We start from the raw sequence: 19,818 nt of genomic DNA on the forward strand, positions 1-19,818 counted from the left end.
GTCTCCCATGCCGGAACCTTCGCCGGTTTTTAATGGCTCTTCTTCTCACAGCGTTAACGTCAATTTTAATTGCATTTTTCAAAAAACGACAGTGAGGTATAGCTGAAAGGGGAGGTTTCATAACGCTTTTCAGGTTCATGAAATTCTAAACAATTCAATACTTTCAAGGCTCAACTTACAACTCATCAATTCACTACTTTCTCTTATTAAGACTTTCCATTTTTCCAAACTTCTCATCTATATGTTAAATTACCTTTCCCTTGGAATTGTATGTCTTTATCTTTTTGTGTGTTCTATTGTCTGTAAATTATTTGTAGATATTTTTCTTGACCTTGTCTGTATGAATGTTCCTTTTTGTGGAGAGTTCTTGGGTTCTTGAAAGGCGCTTTATTATTATTATTAATTATATTACAATATAAAAAAGTATGGTTTACTGTTTAACATTATGTATTTAAATTGATCAAAACTGAATAGATTTGCCCATGCAAAATTGTCCACGAAAAAGTGAATTTTTCATACAAAATTAAAATGAGAGTGAGAGTACAGAAAAAAAGGTTACGATATAGCTGTGCCCCTTTGCACACCCAAACTTTTTGGAGACATTACGATCTAACCCTTCCACTTTCTTGTTAAGCATGGGGATGTACACAAGAAACCTGTTGCTAAACAACCAGTGGAGATGTGACCCACTCAAATAAGACAAACCTGAGGAAAGATCACGGCAGCAACAATTTGTGACAATCAGTGACAATTTCCATTGTGAATGGAATATTTTATCTCACATATGAGGCTTGTAGTGAAAACCACATTTTATGTAAACCATAAACAAAACAACCATAAACAAAGAATGACGCAAAACAGTGGAAAGTTGGTCACAAACATCTGTCCGTCATATTAACACTGTAGTGTAATGTTAATAAACCTGGCAGAATATGCCAGCACACCATCCATCAAAAGGGCATTACAAATTGGTTGACTAGGTCAAGACTAGGCCAATGAAACTTTGAAATAGAATTTATGCATTTCCTATGCTTGTAACATGTATAGTAGCAGTACCCGATTTGCAAATTTAATGACACATTAAAGATTCAGACATTCAGAGGCTTAGGTGTCAAGAATACTTGGCCAGATCAATAACTGAGGTTGATGGTCAGGTATCAACAACTGACGATGATGAATAGACCCTTTCATTGGATGCGTGCCTGACCTCCAGTTAACTTCTGGTTTGGGTTTAGCTAGTGTCTAATAATATATGTAATAGGGCTGGGAATGGTTTGGGCCCTCACGATAGATTCAGAATCGATTCTTTGCCAGCCTACGCCAGCGTTTTTAACATTTTCACCCAATTTTTTTTTATTGACAAGATAACTCGTCAATGGCGGTGAAAGAGTTAAAGAAAAAAACTGTGCTACGAAAAAAAAAGGTCTGTGCTAAGAATAATATAATTAGGTGCTTTAACAACACAGTGATCTCTAACGTTGTTTGTGGTGTTGTTTCTGGATTATTTTGGATAAACCTTAACTTTCAGTGAGTGGAAAGACATCTCCCTGCGTCTTCTCTTTTCATGACCTAACAGCAGCTTAAAGTTACTTGTAAGTGAATAAATGAATTACTACAAAACAGCATGTCATTGATACTGACTGGACATGATCATTTGTCTATAATTAGTTTTAAATGCTAGACAACAGAAACATTAAATATGTAAACGACTTTATTGGGTATTAAAATACAGTTCAAAGAACCCATGTATGTCTAAATGACGTCACAAACATGCTAATTGGCACATATTATCACCATGCACCATAGTGACGGGTAAAAATAGATTATGACGGATTTTTTATGAGCCAGTCCATCAAAATTAATGTCCAGCGCAACCTCTGACTAAAACCTTCTCTGGATCGGTTCCACATTTGTGAAATGATCTGCAAGCTGCTACAAGATCAGCAGATTCTGCAGATTTAGCACCTGACGGTTGGATCTCTTTTCTACTCTTTCTATAAAAGATAAAATATCCTTAGCTTTGTAAAATTTGGTTGGCTATATGAGACCAGTTCTATCGCACTTATGCCTTTTGTTGACCCTATGTTGTTTCCGATTGCCTCCGTTGTTTACCTCATAAGTCGCTTTGGGTAAAAACGTCTGCTGAATGACTAAATGTAAAGTAAATGTAAACCTCAAGCATTTTCCCAACGACCCGTTAACTTGAACGCTTAGACAAATAAATGCTGAAGTATTTGTTAAAGGAAATTGTAGCACCCTTGTAGTAAATTGATAAACTGTAGCAAACACTGTAGTATACTATAGTAAGGTTAAAAACGCAGTATCTAGGAAATTTACTGCAGTTTACTATAGTAAATATCACTTCACTATCATTTGTAATCTAGCAGTTGAGCTTGGTATCGGAGTCTAAATACAAAATATTGAAGAGACAAGTTTAGCCAAGTTAAGGTTCTTCTCCGTTTTTTAATTGATTTCAGATATAATCTACAGGCACTCACAAAAAAAAATCTACAGGGGTCACAAAAGTTTAACTTTATAAGCGGGCCAAAGATAACTGTCATGTGGATACAACTAGGTATGCTAAACACATCCAATGTCAACTACATGAGCAAGTATTACATTACTTAGTGCTTGACTTAGAGTAAATCAATAACATGTCATGTGAGATGAAAATTAAACAAGTAAGAACCAACCAACCAAGAAACAATGAGTCACCTGAGACAAAGTGACAACTAAAGAGGGCTTCAGCTCAGTAACTAAAAACATTTCTGTTAGGCCAAGAAGACAAGAATGTTTTATTGCAATTTTACTGAAAAACTAATGGATATAATCCATTATGTTATAGATATAATGGGTAGAAAAATATGGTATAATAGTCTTGTCTATTTTAAACAAGAACAGAAAAGAGGATCAAATTATTCAGTAGTCAAAAGTATACTGCATCCCTAATAAGAAGTATTCAACTTCTGAATTTTTAGTTTGAATCATTATTTTTGTCATGTTGTCCTTTTTTAATTTGGGCTGGAACTTTCTACTACTAAAATAACTGTACAAGGGATTGTTAAATTACTGTAGATTAAATGGATGAGCCAGTGATGTGTTGATCATGACTGCTGGGCAGTGCTGAAGCATCACACTGAACTGATGTAGTTGTGATGAGTGACAAACAAACCGTGGGCAGTGACACAATCACCTCCCCGTTTGTTCTTTTTTTCTGACTCAGGCATTTATATCAAGACTTGGCAAGTGTCAAAAATAATTCAAATCTTTCTCAGGCCAATAAACACCAAGCCGCCAGCTCTTATTTCAGTTCTGTTGCATAATGATGTGAACTTCACTCACACACCAGTGATGGGGATGACCCAATTGGCCAGGGTGTTGTATTCTCAATGTGGCATGTGTGTGGACAGATTCAGGTAGAAGTTTAAACCATCCAGCTAAAGACAAGACTGGTTGTCTGGTAGGTAGGTTATCCAAATAATAACACCACAAACTCTGTATCTGTAAACATTTCAGTGCTAGTGTACTCCTTAAAGTTGACAAAACAACTTCAAGGAAAATGAACTAAAAATAGAATTATATGTTGACTACCTGCCTTCAAAGATGATAGAAAAGTGCTATGTGGGTACATTTTTAACAAAGTGAAAAAGGACATTAAACAAGATAAGGCTAGGCCGTCTGTAAATATATCCTCTTTAAAGCACCACCGCCATAAGTATCAAAGCACAAATTCTCCACTTTCAACAATAAACTATTAGTGTGTGACTTTAAATCTCCTGCTCTAAACAATGTTTCTGCAATTCTGAATAATCTGTTTTGTTTCAGGAATTATAATCGCTTTGTGCAGTTAAAGGTTATGCTAATTCAGACGATTGTGTGTTGTACATCTGTCAGTTAGCATATAGGAGGGCTGTACTGTAGATTAACATCTGAAAGACATGACTCCACTTCAAAATCACCTTAAACTTCAAACATTTCTATGGTTGGATATGGGTTTGTTTCCTCTAAAGGGACGTTTGTCAGGTTAAGCACTGATGCTAGATTGCTCATGAAATAATGCCAGTGTGAAAGCAACAGCCCACCTGACAATAAACAATAATGATGATTAAATCAGTACCTTTTGTGCGTATGCTTAGTTTATATACTACCTTAGAAAAGAGGGCTTGGTCACCTTGATTTCTTAGTCTGTTATTGAGGATTAATGTCAAGAGGATAAATTAAACTGTAGCCAAGTCGGCTATCAGTAGCATTACTTCAACATTTAGTTTATCTTCGTGGAACAACGAACCGCGGCAGCCACAAACACAACCAGGTGCAGTAATAAAAATTGTGTACTCACACTTTACCCTAGGGATGCTCCGATACCATTTTTTCCTTTGCCAATCTTATACTAGCAGAGCCTTTTCCTGATCCATGTAGAATTACATATCTTTTAAGGATGGGAGAAAAAAATTGATTCACATTTGAAATCGATTAAATCAGCTAGGGATTCGAATCGATTCACAAATTTCTAAAATTGTTTTTTTTTTTTAAACGTTTCTATATATATTAACGTGCCATCTTCGGAACATGTAAGGCGGAAGTCAACTGCAAGAGCTGTGCAGCATCCGGACCTTTTACAGAGTGCACACCTCATACGCAAACATAGCAGAGCTTACAGGAGCAGTAGAGAAAGAGAGAAAACCAAATACACTTCATAATTTTTTTTAAATCTAACACTTGATCATCCTGGCACAACACTAAGCCAGTTAACTTTAACCTTCAACCTGGTAAGGAAGGAAGCATAAGTGATTGTGAACCATTTTTTACTTGTTTTGGTGTAAATGAAAGTGACAACCGGACACACTGAAGAGGCAACAGCAAGGGTGGTCTGGGGAGGACCAGAGGGTCTTACAAACCTCCTCCACATGCTTTGAAGTATCGCAATGAAATCCTAAGATCTTTTCAAAACTATCACTTTATAAAAAGTAAAGTGCAGAGAAGCACAACAGTGCTCATGTGTATCCTGGACACAGAATTATGCGCTTAAAGTGGCCCTAACACACGGGGTTTCTGCCAATATCATATTAATCTTGAGAACCTAAAGAGTAGTATAGCATACGTTGTATCTTTGAAGAGTATTTAGTTTGATCACATCCCACGGCGCGTGTGGAGTGGAGGGGTAGGCTGAAGTTAAGCACATTGTCAACAAAACACAGACATCAGTTTCACTCATGGCATGCTGTTCATGTCCGGCATCTTTTAGCGCTGGGACGGCTCCATATATCAGTTTCAAACGATCTTCAAATCCAGCGGTATATGCAAAGTTTATATAACATTCATCACCCAAATGCAGTGAACAAACAAACACCTGAACTTTGTGAACATATGCTCTCTCTCTCTCTCTCTCTCCTGCTTACAAGTGAAAGCGACGTCTGCACATGCTCCTTCTCCTGCTCTCCATGCCACAGTGTGGGCATGCGCATGCTTTTCCGGGAGAATTGTCCAATAAGGGACTAAGAAAATTTGTTACGAAACAGTTTTATATGTTCGAAAAAAACTTGAACCTGAACGATCGCTTGGGGAGTGTATTAAGCACAGAAATACTACGTAACACGACCAACTCGTTTTTTGACAAGTTGAGCATGTTAAGCATGAGAAGACAACACGTTTAACATAATAAAGAAGTCAGAATGCATGACACATCCTTGCAAACATCCCGGATGAAGAATGATGAGCTTAAAGCTCAAGTAGCTGGGATCTTTGCTCCCCATGTTCATAACATTTTAAACCCAAAGTAAAGATACGTTATGTGTTTAACACATCGTGCATTGTATTCTTAAAAAAGTTTACATAGCGTTTTATAATCTGACGCACAATATTATGACCGCTTCCAGTGCTTTGAACCAACATTAATGATACTCGTCAGCGAGTACCGACTCCAGCAGAATACATAATTTAAAACAAAACTATAGACTATTATCTAGTGATTATGAAGAACAACAGAAACATTGGAACATCTTGGAAAGATGACATCCTGACTATCATCGAACACTTTCGCTGTCTGGATATTGACAGATGACAGCACCAGCGGAGGTCAGAGTTCCCCCCACCAATTATGCCATGTTGGTTTATCCATCATAAACCTATCGAATAGCATAAAGTCTTTTACGGTGGTTGCATAATAGTAAGTCCATTTTGAAGCTTTGTTAGTAAAATCTGCTGCTAACCCACAGGACAGGATTTGGATCGGTCCAATAATGATCGACACCCTATCCAGCAAAAAGGTCCGTATCCACGTCAAAATATCAGAATCCGGCGCATCCCTACTTTACACAACTGACCACTGAAAATGTGCTTACAAAAACAGAATGCAAGCATCAGCCGCCAACTAATTATGGAAATAAAACAAATAATTACAAAATCATATTAACAATGCTTATAACAATACTAATATAATACTTATTAATAATAATTGTTGTAAACTACATCAGAATAACGCAATGAAATTAAATCGGAATGAATCATAAATCTAAGATGTAATGATGCGTCACATCTATTTATAAAGAATAATATTTACGCCACTATGACTATCCACATCAATTCAAATCACAGCCCCCATCTGTTTTGATAGCTGCTGGTCGAGCCAATACACGTTGTTCTTGGTTACTGTAACTGTGAATAGAGTCGCCGTAGCTTACACAAGATCGGGAAACCAAAGCAACGACATTACTCCATTTGGCATACAGCTAGCTATTAGTCAGGCCTGCTTCCCTGACAGCTGCCCTTAATTATCAAGACCATCAGTAAATACTTGCAAACCAATTTGTTTACTGTATGACAAAGCAAAATTGACCTTGACAGTGATTTTATTAAAACATATCACATGACGATGATCCCTTTGTTATCAACTATGAGTATAAAGAGCCTGTGATCAGAAAATCACCCGGATGAAAGACCTTTTACAGAATAAATCATTTACCACTGATAAGAAGTGGAATGCTTGGGTTTATGGTTTGCCTTACTGTCACTTTTCTACGTGTAATGAGAAAACAGGCCACCAGTAAAATCATTCAAAAGTAACCCAAAAACACAATGGGGTTAAGCACATAAGGCCATTTCTTCCTATCCAGTGCATTTGTACATTGTGTACACAATGTGGTTTGTGTATTGAGAGGTCAACTTTCAATTCACCTGCTGACATCATTAACAAATAAAAGTATCATGATTTATTTTCTACTTGTGTTTATTTACAACTGTATTGGTGAATGTTTTTTTGAGGTAGGCAGTGCACCTCTATCCTCAGCTGTCAACATAAACACAGCAGTCGACGCAGGTTAGGGATACATCATATACACAGATTTACTGTCTAGGTAAAAAGCTCACTAGCTCACTTTCGAGACAACATGAGAGAAAGCAGTAGACACCGTTGTCATCTTACCTGAGCGTTCATATGAGACCGGAGCAGCTTGTGCGAGTGTGGCAAATCCCAGTAAACACACACACACCCCTCCACGGAGAGCCTCCATCCTCAGCACTGCGGCTAATCCGCTACCTCAGCAACCTACGAAGAGCTTTTACACCTCGATAAATAAAGCAAACGACGCATTAACTCATTCGTCTATATCTATTCACATCTATATATCTACATCGGCTTTGTCAAAGACGCATTTTGCCTTGTGCGTCTCATATGTTATGTCATCAGCTTTAGCTAGCACGACAGTCCTGTGATGTTCGTGAAACTAAGCTAGTGCTAACCGATTCCAGGCGTCTTATTTGCGGTGATTTGTCATCGTTTGAACTCTTTCGTACGTTCACTACCTCTCTAGGACGATTAAATGTGCCGATGTGTCGTTCACCGGCATTGTAAAGCTCGTAGGTTGATAGAGAAATCAAAAGCGCAGTAAACACAGTGCTCCAGCATCACCTTTCCGTACGAGCGCCATGTTTCGTGACGTCAAACGTCGCGTCATGCGCGTTGCACGCACGGGAGATGGTGACGGAAGCCGACACATCGCCTGTTCGGGTTATTCATGTTAGTTTATTTTACTGGGAGTGAAAATCTTATAATGTGCTTTCATACAGAGATGAAAAGTCTCAAGCATTTACAGGGTTATTTTTCTCAACTCTTTATAAATCCTTGTCCTTAAATTTTGAAGTGAAAATAATAATTATTATTATTAAATTGTCGAACTACTGTTTATTGTAGATTTGTCTTGTCTAGAATTTTCATAATGTTAATTATGCATCCTAAAATACCTTTAAATTGGAGAATCACATCTATTTTTGCTCTTATAGACTGTGTTTTCTGTCTAGTCCAATCCATTTAAAAATATTTCTAAATAAATGTTGAAATAATTGTATGATTTAGAATAATTATAAAATTCAGAAAATAAATGTTTTGCTTTCTAATGAAAGAAATCAATTTGTTGGCAAAAAAGCAATTTTATCTTCAAAAATAATTTCAAACATTTAAGCATACAATTTGAGAAGATTATAAAAGGTATGCCAGTCAAGGTGTTTTTTAATAGTTATAGTGTCTAATAATATTATAATCAATATGCAATTGGTGGTGTCCATTCTCCAGACACACCCATTCCCCTTTGTGTGTACTGTAGCTGCTCTTATACAAGCACATTTTATACATTTCATTATTTCTTAATATTTCTTATGTTACAATTGGTCTCGTTATGGCTTATGCATGAACTCCTAGCAAATCTGACCTTCTGTACAAATGATTTAGCACAGATTTGTTCTTTTGAATGGTTATAAAAAAAATTGTGCTGTCAAAATCCAGAATAAATGTTTGTGTTTACGTAATATATATCGGTGTACTGTGCATATTTATTTTGTATTTATGAACACATACACATGAATGCATATTTTTTATGAAAATATAACAATTAGTTAAAGTTTATTTAGAATTTAAATTATTAGTAAATACAATAATGTATATGTTTTGTGTTTCTAAATACAAAATAAATATGCACAGTACACAGATACATATTATGTAAACACAAACCATTATTCTGGTTGTGATTAATCATGATTAATCGTTTGACAGCCCTAAAGAAATCGTAAAACATTTAGGCGTTCTAAAGTTTCTATATCTTTCAGTTTTTTTCTATTCATTTCATTGCATTAACACAAAAAAATCAAGCAAAGGTTATACGTTCATTACATTTCGGCACAAACTTCACTTCTGAGCATTTCTCCAACTACTTTCAACAAGTGTTAATGTGATTTTTATCTATGAAGTTTTTGTTGCTATTTATATATTAGTATTTAACATTAAGCCCGATGTAAGAAAATCCCTTGACAACCTAGTTTTGTGGAAATGTTGGCTACCATATAGCCATCAAATGTATCTTAAAGGCCAGATTACTTTCAGTTTGTTTAACATTGACGACACTTGTGATGTTTTTATTTTTTGTGCTATTATCTCTCCTCCATAAAAAAGAACAAAGGCAGTCATGCTGTTTGCATCCTGCAAACATCACTCTATGTCCCAGTAGTACCTGCGAGCCAATGACCTTAGAGCTCACCTGATTCCTTCAAGGGTATATGCAAAAATCTCATCCTTTCAAACCAATAGTTGTCAGAAATAATCCCCTCGGATTAGTTAATGAGGAGGGAGGTGTTTTGTTGTAAGGAAGAACGCCGTGGGTTTAAGGGCACGAACCTCGCCATCTCTCCGCACTTTCGATCACAGCAGTAAAGAAGAGGGTCTCTGAGTCTCCCTTGTTCCAGAGGATACAGAAGACGCCGCTAAATTAACACATCAGTTCCAGAACAGATCACGAAGGTCAGTACCTTTTTCTTACATGTGAACCCGCTTGCTGGCATTGTCAGGTAGACTAGTGGATTTCATGTCTGCGGAAATGATGTTTTAAATTACTTGAGGTTTTCTGTGAGGTTCTCAATTGAGGAGGTGTATTTTGACATCTATATGTTTCTTATCTGATCATTTCTTTGTGTAATATTTCTTTGTAGAACCGGTTAGACTTACAAGATGGAATTTCATTCATATTTTATTTGAAAATGCAAGTACAGTAGGCAGATATAAAACATGTGGTCCTGATGTTGTGACTTTTCCGGTTCAGAGATGGCACTTTCAGGAATGCTGAAGCAAGAGAACATCTCCGCCGCTATCCAGGCTTGTCAATGTAAGTTAAAGCGGCCACACACACACAGCACTATCAACACACCCAATTTATATCAATCTACAACTGCATCGGACACATTCATACGTGCTTACACACGCAATACAGTTGTTCTATTGTCAGTAACAGCAGAGAGACATTTGCAGCCTGAGAAGTTACAGCTGCAGATAGAAAGAGATCCCACTGGCCCGTGCATTGGGGATGAATAGATCCAGGTATCCAGGCAGCCAAGGGGCTGGGGAACAGTTGCCACCAGGATACCAATGTGTTTGTGCCGAGCATCCAAGACCACACACACGCACCTCTCATGCAAATTTCCCATTGCAATCGTGCTTAATTGTCTTTTCCAAAACATGATTTCCAACGCTGCATGAACACACCAACACACCGTCTAGACAAATGCAAATATCTGTGTTTTATTTAAACACTTCATCACATGTCAAATTTGCTACATTTCTATATAAGGACACAACGACCTCATTTTTTAATGTTTGATTATATTTGGGATTGACTGTGCAGCTATTAAAATGAATCAAAACGGTTATTTCTAATTAGTTCATTTTATTAATTTATTAATTCAATTTCTAGAATTTCTGAAGTCGCTCTCTTTCTCTCAATCTCTGTATTTTGTTGCATTCAGCTCCTGGAAGTTTCAACTACAAGTCATTCTTTGATCAAGTTGGACTGAAGGGTAAAAGCGGTTCAGATGGGGAGAAGGTTTTTAAGGCTCTGGACCAAGACAAGAGTGGATATTGAAAAAGAGGAGCTGAAGTAAACTTTTACAACTTTTACATTGCATGTTGGAGCTTCTGTTTTTTGTGTTATGTTTGGGTACAACACTGCATCTCTATTAGATGAGACCTCTGTGTGATTATTTGTTTTTCTCTGTTCATTCATTGTGTCTCCAGACGCTTCCTCCAGAACTTCTGCTCAGGGGCCCGAGAGCTCAGCGAGGTAGAGACCAACTCTCTCCTGGCAGCCGGAGATTGTGATGGAGATGGCAAAATTGGGATGGAAGGTAAGCCGAATCAGCACAAGGCCCTCCACAATAGGCCTTCGGGGCTGTACTCCGATAGAACCCTGCAGGGCCGCTCCTTAAGTGTCTGGCTCCTGTTGATCCTGTGGGAATAATCAGCACAGTTCATATGAGATTTAGATAAATTCAAGACACTTAAACACACACTGACATACTGATTGCTTTGAAAGATTCTGAATTCTCTGATGGGAATCTCTTCCTCCCCGGTCAAATTAACATGTCTGTCATTATAGGCACTTGAGTCTTTGATATTTATGACTCCCAGATCTGCTCTGACAATATGAATGAAGTCAACGTTTTCTCTCTCTTTCACAGAATTCTGCGCTTTGCTGAAATGAAAATGTGGCCTGATCTTCCAGGCGGATTCATTTCACGCTTCTCTCTTATTTATGCCGCATGTATCTTTGGTGTGTTGCTTTTCAATGTGTGTTGGTCTGCATAGAAGGTCATCGTTGTGACTGTTTAAATCTTATTTGGGATTAAAAATAAATCAATCGAAATTTGCATCTGTAACTGATGATTAGAAACTGCTCAATAAAACTTTAACCAACTATTGTTTTGTGTGGTCTTTTGTATGGAATAACCACATTACAAAAAACACAAAAAGGGAAATTAAGTTTAATTAATAAAAAAATGAATCAATTAAGAAAAAAAAGTGACTGTTCACCCAAAAATAAAAGTGTTGTGATGATTTGCCGGCGCTGTTCGGTTACTAACATTCTTCAAGATATCTACTTTTGTGTTCTGTGAAAGAAAGTAAGAAATACGGGTTTGGAATGATAAGAGGGCGAATAAATGATGACAGAATTTTCTTTTTTTTGGTGAACGATCACTTTAAGTTTAGGATTCTTTAATCAGTCTAATATATCATGTAAAGAGTGTCATAAAGGTTTCATATTTGTAATAATTCACAAATATATAACACAATATAATTCAACGTGAGACAAACATACTCGTGCTAAAGTGTAAAAGTGTAAAAGTGTTCATGTGGGAATTATTCTTATCTCTCCATGACAAGATTTACGGCTTTGAGGCACACGTTGCCCCACGGCTCTCAGTGCAAAGCTTCTAACCTGGAAAAGAAACACGATCTATGCAATCAGACGTACAACAGCAATACATCTGTTATACTGTACAATCCGTGTTTAATCCAAATTGAGGTTTTAAAGTAAGAGGGAAAGGATTCAAACACGTGGACATCTTATAAAATGTCGAGTGGTATGAAAAGGTGTAAATGGACGTTGGTTCACCCGAGCTGGCTAAGGGAGGGGGGCCTTATGACATGTCTATAGGGTCCCACACATGGTTCTAAACTTCGTTTGTGCCACTAAAAATAGCCCAACATGACTACTGGACACATTTTTTCGAGCTAACATAGTCCTACATGCAGTATCCGTTACTGAGCATCAAATTCCTGTAAATGGTCTAGAGTATATAAGCAGGGTCCCACACGAGCATTGGTCACACCTCGACTAACTCCTTCGGTTTTCACTCGCCTTTGACAAGCACAAGGTGAGTCTGGATGAAGTCATGCTTATTCTTTATGATGGGTCTTCTCAGAGAAACATCCTCACAGCACTCTTTGGAATATGTTATATTGGTGATGGAGAGGCATGGGTGCTTTGGGTCGGCACTAAAGTGCTTTGGGTCGGCACTAAAGACCGGAGACTTTGGAAACTACTTGTTGATGGGCGGTATCACTGAGGATAACTAACTGTTTGAGTAAAACATAAGGGCTGATTTGAGTTTTACTTTAAGAATGCCTCAGCGGTGCTTCTGGCTTTTCCAGGGCAGGCATCTCTCACCTGTCTGATGCGAGTCAACCAGGGTAGATGTATCTGATGTGAGCTACGGTTTAGAGGGCTTTAGACAGCACAGTCCATGATGTGTGATGCAAATTGTAGGCACTATAAAGAGGAAATGCAGATTTTGATGTGTGCATATGTGTATGTCATTGCATCGATCACTGAAGTTTGAAGGGTCATTTTTTTTTTAAGCTTCCTCAGAACCAATTAAAATGGCCGTTGGTGCTTTGCTCGCTGCCGCTGATGTGGACGCAGCTCTTGCTGCCTGCCAGGGTAAGAGACCAAGTGATCATTAAATGCAATAAACTTTCATAAAAAGTTTATTGGAAAACATTTTTTTTTAAATACTCAAAACAGATCAGTTGTCAATCTATTCCAATATTTATCAATATTTGAATAGATGCAAAACGAAAGATTGGACGATTTTACATGATTTTGAATTTAACACAAGACCAAACGGGAATACCGACAATAGTCAAATATTAGAGTGAGATGCTTAGAAACTATATTTAAAAATGTTTTTTAGGAAATAATACGATAGAATCACAACTAAATAAAAAAAAGAGATTCTTCATCAGATTTTTCACCAATAATAAAAAATGTACAAACAATTTGTTATAGAATTGACATGTTTAATTGAGCTTTGTGCATGTAAACAAATACAAATTGAATATGTATGGCACTTGTAAATGAAATGAACTTTAACAAAAAACAAAAAAATGACCACGAAAGCTAAGCCTAATGTGCGAACCATAAGAAAAGCACACAAATAAAACAAAAAAACATTTAATATAATAGTTTTAGTGTTGCAGGACACATCTTGGCAGCTCAGCCAAGCAGATATCCATTTTGTAAAAATCTACAATAAACCTCTGCAATACATATTATTTTGTTGTACTACAAAATATTTTTACACCAATAATTTTACAAATAAAATCTGAAGAATGTACATTGCAAAGTTGTAAATGTATGTTGCTCTTGTATTGCATTTGATCAATGTTTTCTTTTGCAATGTGTTATCAATAAATAACATCTATTGTGTCACATTAATCTCCCCACACAGCTGCTGACTCCTTCAGCTTCAAGACCTTCTTCGCCAAGGTTGGCCTTTCCGCCAAGTCCTCCGATGAGGTCAAGAAGGCTTTCGCCATCATTGACCAGGACAACAGTGGCTTCATTGAGGAGGAGGAGCTGAAGTAAGACCCAAGACAATCATGTGCTTTTCAGAAATCATGCTGGTTAAACTAGGCTAATCTAATTCACATGGCTCTGCTCTTCCTACAGGCTGTTCCTGCAGAACTTCAAGGCTAATGCCAGGGTTCTGACAGACAAGGAGACCAAGGCCTTCCTCGCCGCTGGAGACATTGATGGTGATGGCAAAATTGGAGCTGACGGTACGAAAAATCATATACGATTATTTAACTTAGACTGAGATCTTGTCTTGGGTGAACTATGGACAAATCTTACAGTATTAAAGTGACAGTTCACTCAAAAATCTGCATTTATTCAGCCTCATGGCATTCAAAATCAATATGTGACTCCTTCTTCATTGGAACACAAAAGAAGATATTTTGTGAAATGTCTCAGTGGTTTTGTGTTTATGCAATGGACTTCAATGGGAGCCGATGCTGTATGGATACCGACATTTTTCAAAATCTCTTGTGTTCTGCCGAAGAAAGAAAGTCATGCAGGTTTAAAATGACATGAGAGTGAATGATAGATAGTTTCCAACCCAGCATTGGCTCAAAAAAGTAAAACCCAATCTTGGGGTTGAAATTTAACCTATGTTGGGTTGTTTCAATCCAAAATGCTGGGTTATTTTAACCCATTGTTGAGTCAAAAGTAAATATATTTGCTTGCGTTTGTCCCTTTATGACCTAATGCTATAGCTTGAAAATAAGCTTTTTATTTGTGTGTGATAAAAGAGCGAAATGCAAAAATGTCAGAAACTTGATTTTAAAGAGAACCTGGCCTCCACAAATGTGATAACCTAACATTTTGGAACAATGCCCTGTCCTTACAAAACAAAAAAGCCTAATCTATCAGTTTAATGTAAACCTTGGTGGTGTGTTTTTTTACCTTTATCCAAATATGATGACATTGAAATTTTAGTTTCACAGTTGACTGCTGGACCTTAAAGAGCATCCACTAATGTTTTTCTCATCTTTGTCTCATCTCACAGAGTTTGCTGATCTTGTTAAGGCTTAAACGTTCTTCTGACCAAGACCCTTCCGTATGCAAGGAACCAGAACTCACGACAGCTCACAACTATCTCAGCTCGACTTTTTTATACATATGTCTTATTTATGAATGACGTTTAGGCGGTTTACTCGATTTCGAGTAGGCTGTCTAGATAGGCTGTTGCTTGTGTTAGTTGGATGTTTTTCAAGCCCATTGGCTTGTGCAAATGTACAATCTTGAATGCACATATGGGAAAGAGTGAAAACAAGGAATAAATCTAGTTTTGGTGTAATATGTTGTTGCAGCAAACTTCTTTCTCTTTCTGGCTTGTGCTGTTGGTGTTAACGTAGGGTTCTCCGGGCAAACTGTTATTATAATGCATTGATAGTCAGGGATGTCCTGCAGGAAGTGGCCGCTCTTGGCACATTGCATGGCGAGGGAAGGCCCGGAAGGGATTTGCAGGGGATAGTTTTCACATGCCCAATTAGAGTCCACGGCAGCTTCCTAAATGCTCAGAATAGCTACCCGAGCAGAGGAACAAAGCCCTGGCCAAGATTAGCCCACCAAAACCTGCTAAACGTTTGCCACCGGGTGTGATTTTATTAGCGCAATTGGCAAGTGCTGCTAACTATAATTATAAAACCGCTGAAATGTACTCATCAGAAGGTAGAACTGATAGTCCGCATCTCTCCTGTTTCTTAAAACAAAAAAGTGAAATACCGAGAACTGTTTTCTCAACTGCTGGAGTGGAAGAGTAAATAGTTTAACCCTCTGCTTCCACCTGCTGCTTGAAACCAGCATCTCTCAGGGCAACGGCAGACTCAGTTAAACTTGAATATTTTATTCAAACCTAAATAGCTGTAAATACTGAAGCAAAACATAAAAATAATGAAAATAATTGTATCATGCAACCCTAGAAACCCAGAGGACATTCAATCCAATGTGACGAAATAAAAGCTGGGACTAATTCTGATGACACTTTAATAGCGAAATCTAGATGGATATGCTTTAGCTTTCCAAATGAATTTACTCAAAATATCGAGTGCAATTTCTGCAACAAAACAGTTTCGAAACATGTGGAAAAGATTTAAAAGCAGACTTTTAAAATATCAACAGAAAAAGTCCACAAACAGAACAAAACAACACTTTTCCTTAAAGGAGCAAACTGGAAAAGAAGTTTCTTCATGAAGTCCTTCCATCGAGCAACCATATCCAAGCAGCGGGTATTATTAGCATTCAAATATATGATGGACTTTTTTCAAACGCACCTTTTAAGCATCATCACTTGATGATAAATATAGCACAGGGTGTCTGCTGGGCGCATGTCAACTGGCCCCTTGTCCGGCGGGTGTCCGTTACATTATGATTCATATTTAGAGTCACTGGAGGTATATAAGGAAGAGATCAGGGACCCGAAGACCACTGCAGTTCACAGCTCGAGTCTTCTGAAACTACCTTCAGCACCAAAAGACAACAGAGGTGAGTTTGCACTGGGACACAGTCTGTCCACGGACACAAAGGACCAGCGACACATCCTGAATTTCATACTGGAGCATTGAGAACACTTGATAAACCGTATGGTCACACGCTGGACCATTTGGGATTGAACATCCTCATAAATCACATCCACATGTGACAGTGCTGTCCTTTTTAAGGTGTTTTAACGGGCCATCATATTGCATGACAGAAAAGTGCTCAGATGATGGCAAAATCAAATGCATGCTTGGATTAAGGTATTGGAGAAAGTAATGATGTAGTAAACTATGAAAGCTACACAAGTTTTTGATGGTGTCATGTGTCGTTTTCTGTTTTAATCGTTCAGCAAAAGATGGCATTCGCCGCAGTCCTGAACGCCGCTGACATCACTGCAGCACTGGAGGCATGCAAGGGTGAGTCCTTTAACACCTGCACTTAGATGTTTAACAGTCGGTCATCCTTTTAAGCGGGGTGTCAATTTACCTCTTTTCTATATTTCACGCACAGCCGCTGACTCCTTCAACCACAAGGCATTCTTCGCCAAGGTCGGCATGAACGGCAAGTCCGCTGACGACATCAAGAAAGCTTTCGAAATCATTGATCAGGACAAGAGTGGCTTCATTGAGGAGGAGGAACTCAAGTAACAATTCACATCATTCATAAATAATAAAATCTTTTATTCATGGGAGAATAGACACGTTATATTAGTCCAAACAAATAAAAAAATAATGATATCATGCAACGCAAATCCAGCAGTTGTGCGTCGCGACGCCAAGCATCCTTCAGCGGTTTGTTTTGCTAACAATTAGCTAGATGTAAATGACATGATCTAGTTTATAACACGACTATTTGCCACATGTTGAGTAAGTCATTGGAAACGAAATATGTGATACAAATTCAGAACTGGTCAAGAGAAAAGAAGCAACAGAGTGATACATTAAATATAGTAACTTACCAGATATTAACTTAATAGCGTTATCAGTTTTAGCGGTTGTCGTTGGAAAACAGACATCGGCATGTTGTCACTGACCAATGAGAATCAAGTATTCAATATCGCTGCATAATATTATATTATATTATATTACATTATTAATGTAACACACTCTAGTTTGTTACGTACCCAAGCTAGTTTTATTTAGTTTAATAATATTTTAAAGTAGCTCTTATTTTTAGATGTTTTATTCATTAGATTTTAATTTCTATGTTAATTTTTGTGTACGCTTTTTCATTTGTATAATATAAATGTTTATTTTTTATGTTGCAATATAAGATTCATTAATTTTAGATTTATGTTATTTTTTGTTTTAATTTTATAATGTTAATGCTTTAAGCTTATTTCCGTTTATTTTTGAGGCAACATTTCAATCAATTTTTCATTTAGTTTCATTTAGTTTCATTTTTTTTCTAATATTTGCTTTGATTTCAATGAAATGAAACGTTTTTAAAAGTTTAGTTTAGTAGACTAAATTAACCCTGCTGGGAACTGTAACTTGTAGCAGAAGAATGACACTTAATAAGATTGAGTACAAATAAATACACATTCAACCAAGCTAGCAAAACTGTTTTATACATGGAATGGTTTGATTCAAAATGTTTTTCATGCAGGCTGGATAAAATCTGAATAAACTGTTTGTTTGACAGACTGTTCCTGCAGAACTTCAGCGCTGGTGCCAGGGCACTGACTGACGCTGAGACCAAGATCTTCCTCAAGGCTGGAGATTCTGACGGTGACGGCAAGATCGGAGTTGATGGTCAGTCATTCCAACTGTTGTCTTGAAGCTTTCCACAAACTAGAATCCACTTTATGGCATGTTGTTAACTATAAGAAACAGAAAGTTATGATTTCTAGGTTAAGAAGTTAAACGTTGTCTTGTTTTTCCCTCCTGACAGAGTTTACTGTCATGGTTAAGGCATAAATGGCTTCTGACCAACAACACCTCTTGCTCTGAAGGAACAACTTTGCCCAAGACCTCCCATTTTCAACTTACTATAAATAATTTTTATACTCATGATGCTTATGAGAAGTTTCCTCCCATTCAGCACACTGTCAAAAACGATGACTGTGAATGTAGTGGTTGTGTCTCCTGTCTTAAATATGAATTTTGCTTACTGTAAAATCTGATGCACTTTTACGGGAACGAACGATGAGAAAAGAATAAATATTCTTTTGAAATATCTACTTCTTTTCCCTGCTTTTTCAAGATCAGAAACTTTTTTAGCTGTGAACAAAAGATTTCTAATAATTACATTTTTTAAACGTCCACATGAAACAGACATACAGTACATTGTGGGTTCTCACTTAAAATACAGCAGATACATACTACTACTATCAACAGATATGTCACTATCATCACAAGTAATGACAACCTTTGTTGACAGTTGTTGTTGTTTTATTGTTCAATGTGTTTGTTTATGTAATTAAGAATTGATAAAAAAACTTAAAAAATGAATTCCATTAAACAATGTCTTTGTTATAACACACTCATACAGAAATGTAAACAGTATATGTATAGATAGATTATACCTATGAAGAGTTTGGTTCCAAAATGAGATAAATCATGGTTTTATTATGTTATCTTGTTTTTATTGTGGTAGTAAGCTGTATTTTTTAGTTATAATTGCTTAAATAAAAAACAACCAACTTTAGTTTGATTGATATTAGTTATAATGCACAATTAAAAAACAGTAATTTTATTTTTTCAAACAGAGTTATCACATTTTGGAACCAAACTCTTTATATATAGATTAGATAGATAGATAGATGATAGATAGATAGATAGATAGATAGATAGATAGATAGATAGATAGATAGATCGATAGATAGATAGATAGATAGATAGATAGATAGATAGATAGATAGATAGATTGATAGATAGATAGATAGATAGATAGATAGATAGATAGATAGATAGATAGATGATAGATAGATAGATAGATAGATAGATAGATAGAGTATAGATAGATAGATAGATAGATAGATAGATAGATAGATAGATAGATAGATAGATAGATAGATAGATAGATAGATAGATAGATTCTAAGAACAACAGTATATACTAGATAGAGACTCTCCCTTGTCCACTAGATGGCGTTATTTTACAATAGTAGGGCACTCCATGCGTTCTTATTACAAACCTTTTTAAACATGCAGATTGGCTTTGAAATAAATCTAGACACA

At 36.8% G+C, this 19,818-nt stretch overlaps 4 protein-coding genes across 4 annotated transcripts in view; 3 read left to right on the top strand and 1 right to left on the bottom strand.

Annotated features, from left to right (window-relative positions):
- Positions 1–7,925, bottom strand: part of lmtk2 (lemur tyrosine kinase 2) — a 28,151-nt gene extending 20,226 nt beyond the window's left edge. The window contains exon 1 of the mRNA XM_056751990.1: positions 7,421–7,925. Coding sequence (XP_056607968.1) covers positions 7,421–7,508 — 88 coding nt within the window. The 5' untranslated portion in view covers positions 7,509–7,925. The remainder of the gene's footprint in view (positions 1–7,420) is intronic.
- Positions 7,926–10,084: 2,159 nt separating this feature from the next.
- Positions 10,085–11,516, top strand: pvalb5 (parvalbumin 5). The gene is given in 5 exon segments (XM_056752556.1): positions 10,085–10,145; positions 10,783–10,894; positions 10,896–10,913; positions 11,051–11,160; positions 11,494–11,516. Coding segments are annotated over 5 exon segments (324 nt in total).
- A 1,104-nt stretch (positions 11,517–12,620) lies between these two features.
- pvalb1 (parvalbumin 1) lies at positions 12,621–15,456 on the top strand. The gene is made up of 5 exons (XM_056752555.1): positions 12,621–12,690; positions 13,176–13,256; positions 14,047–14,179; positions 14,268–14,377; positions 15,166–15,456. The coding sequence occupies exons 2-5, from the start codon at positions 13,196–13,198 to the stop codon at positions 15,189–15,191; spliced, it is 330 nt and encodes a 109-aa protein (XP_056608533.1). The 5' UTR covers positions 12,621–12,690; positions 13,176–13,195; the 3' UTR covers positions 15,192–15,456.
- Positions 15,457–16,552: 1,096 nt separating this feature from the next.
- Positions 16,553–18,819, top strand: LOC130426042 (parvalbumin beta). Its single transcript, XM_056752554.1, has 5 exons — positions 16,553–16,643; positions 16,987–17,053; positions 17,148–17,280; positions 18,282–18,391; positions 18,531–18,819. Exons 2-5 carry the CDS (start codon positions 16,993–16,995, stop codon positions 18,554–18,556), a joined length of 330 nt encoding a protein of 109 aa, XP_056608532.1. The 5' UTR covers positions 16,553–16,643; positions 16,987–16,992; the 3' UTR covers positions 18,557–18,819.
- The last annotated feature ends 999 nt before the right edge of the window (positions 18,820–19,818 follow it).

Source organism: Triplophysa dalaica, chromosome 7 (genome assembly GCF_015846415.1).
Source record: "Triplophysa dalaica isolate WHDGS20190420 chromosome 7, ASM1584641v1, whole genome shotgun sequence".
Lineage (NCBI taxonomy): Eukaryota > Metazoa > Chordata > Actinopteri > Cypriniformes > Nemacheilidae > Triplophysa > Triplophysa dalaica.

What these genes read in the sequence shown, in the direction of transcription:
- pvalb1 (XM_056752555.1), top strand. Translation starts at nt 13,196, where the DNA reads ATGGCCGTTGGTGCTTTGCTCGCTGCCGCTGATGTGGACGCAGCTCTT. An exon ending in AGCTCTTGCTGCCTGCCAGG is followed by an intron (nt 13,257 to 14,046) that starts GTAAGAGACCAA and finishes CTCCCCACACAG; the next exon opens with CTGCTGACTCCTTCAGCTTC. An exon ending in ATTGAGGAGGAGGAGCTGAA is followed by an intron (nt 14,180 to 14,267) that starts GTAAGACCCAAG and finishes CTCTTCCTACAG; the next exon opens with GCTGTTCCTGCAGAACTTCA.
- LOC130426042 (XM_056752554.1), top strand. Translation starts at nt 16,993, where the DNA reads ATGGCATTCGCCGCAGTCCTGAACGCCGCTGACATCACTGCAGCACTG. An exon ending in AGCACTGGAGGCATGCAAGG is followed by an intron (nt 17,054 to 17,147) that starts GTGAGTCCTTTA and finishes TTTCACGCACAG; the next exon opens with CCGCTGACTCCTTCAACCAC. An exon ending in ATTGAGGAGGAGGAACTCAA is followed by an intron (nt 17,281 to 18,281) that starts GTAACAATTCAC and finishes TTTGTTTGACAG; the next exon opens with ACTGTTCCTGCAGAACTTCA.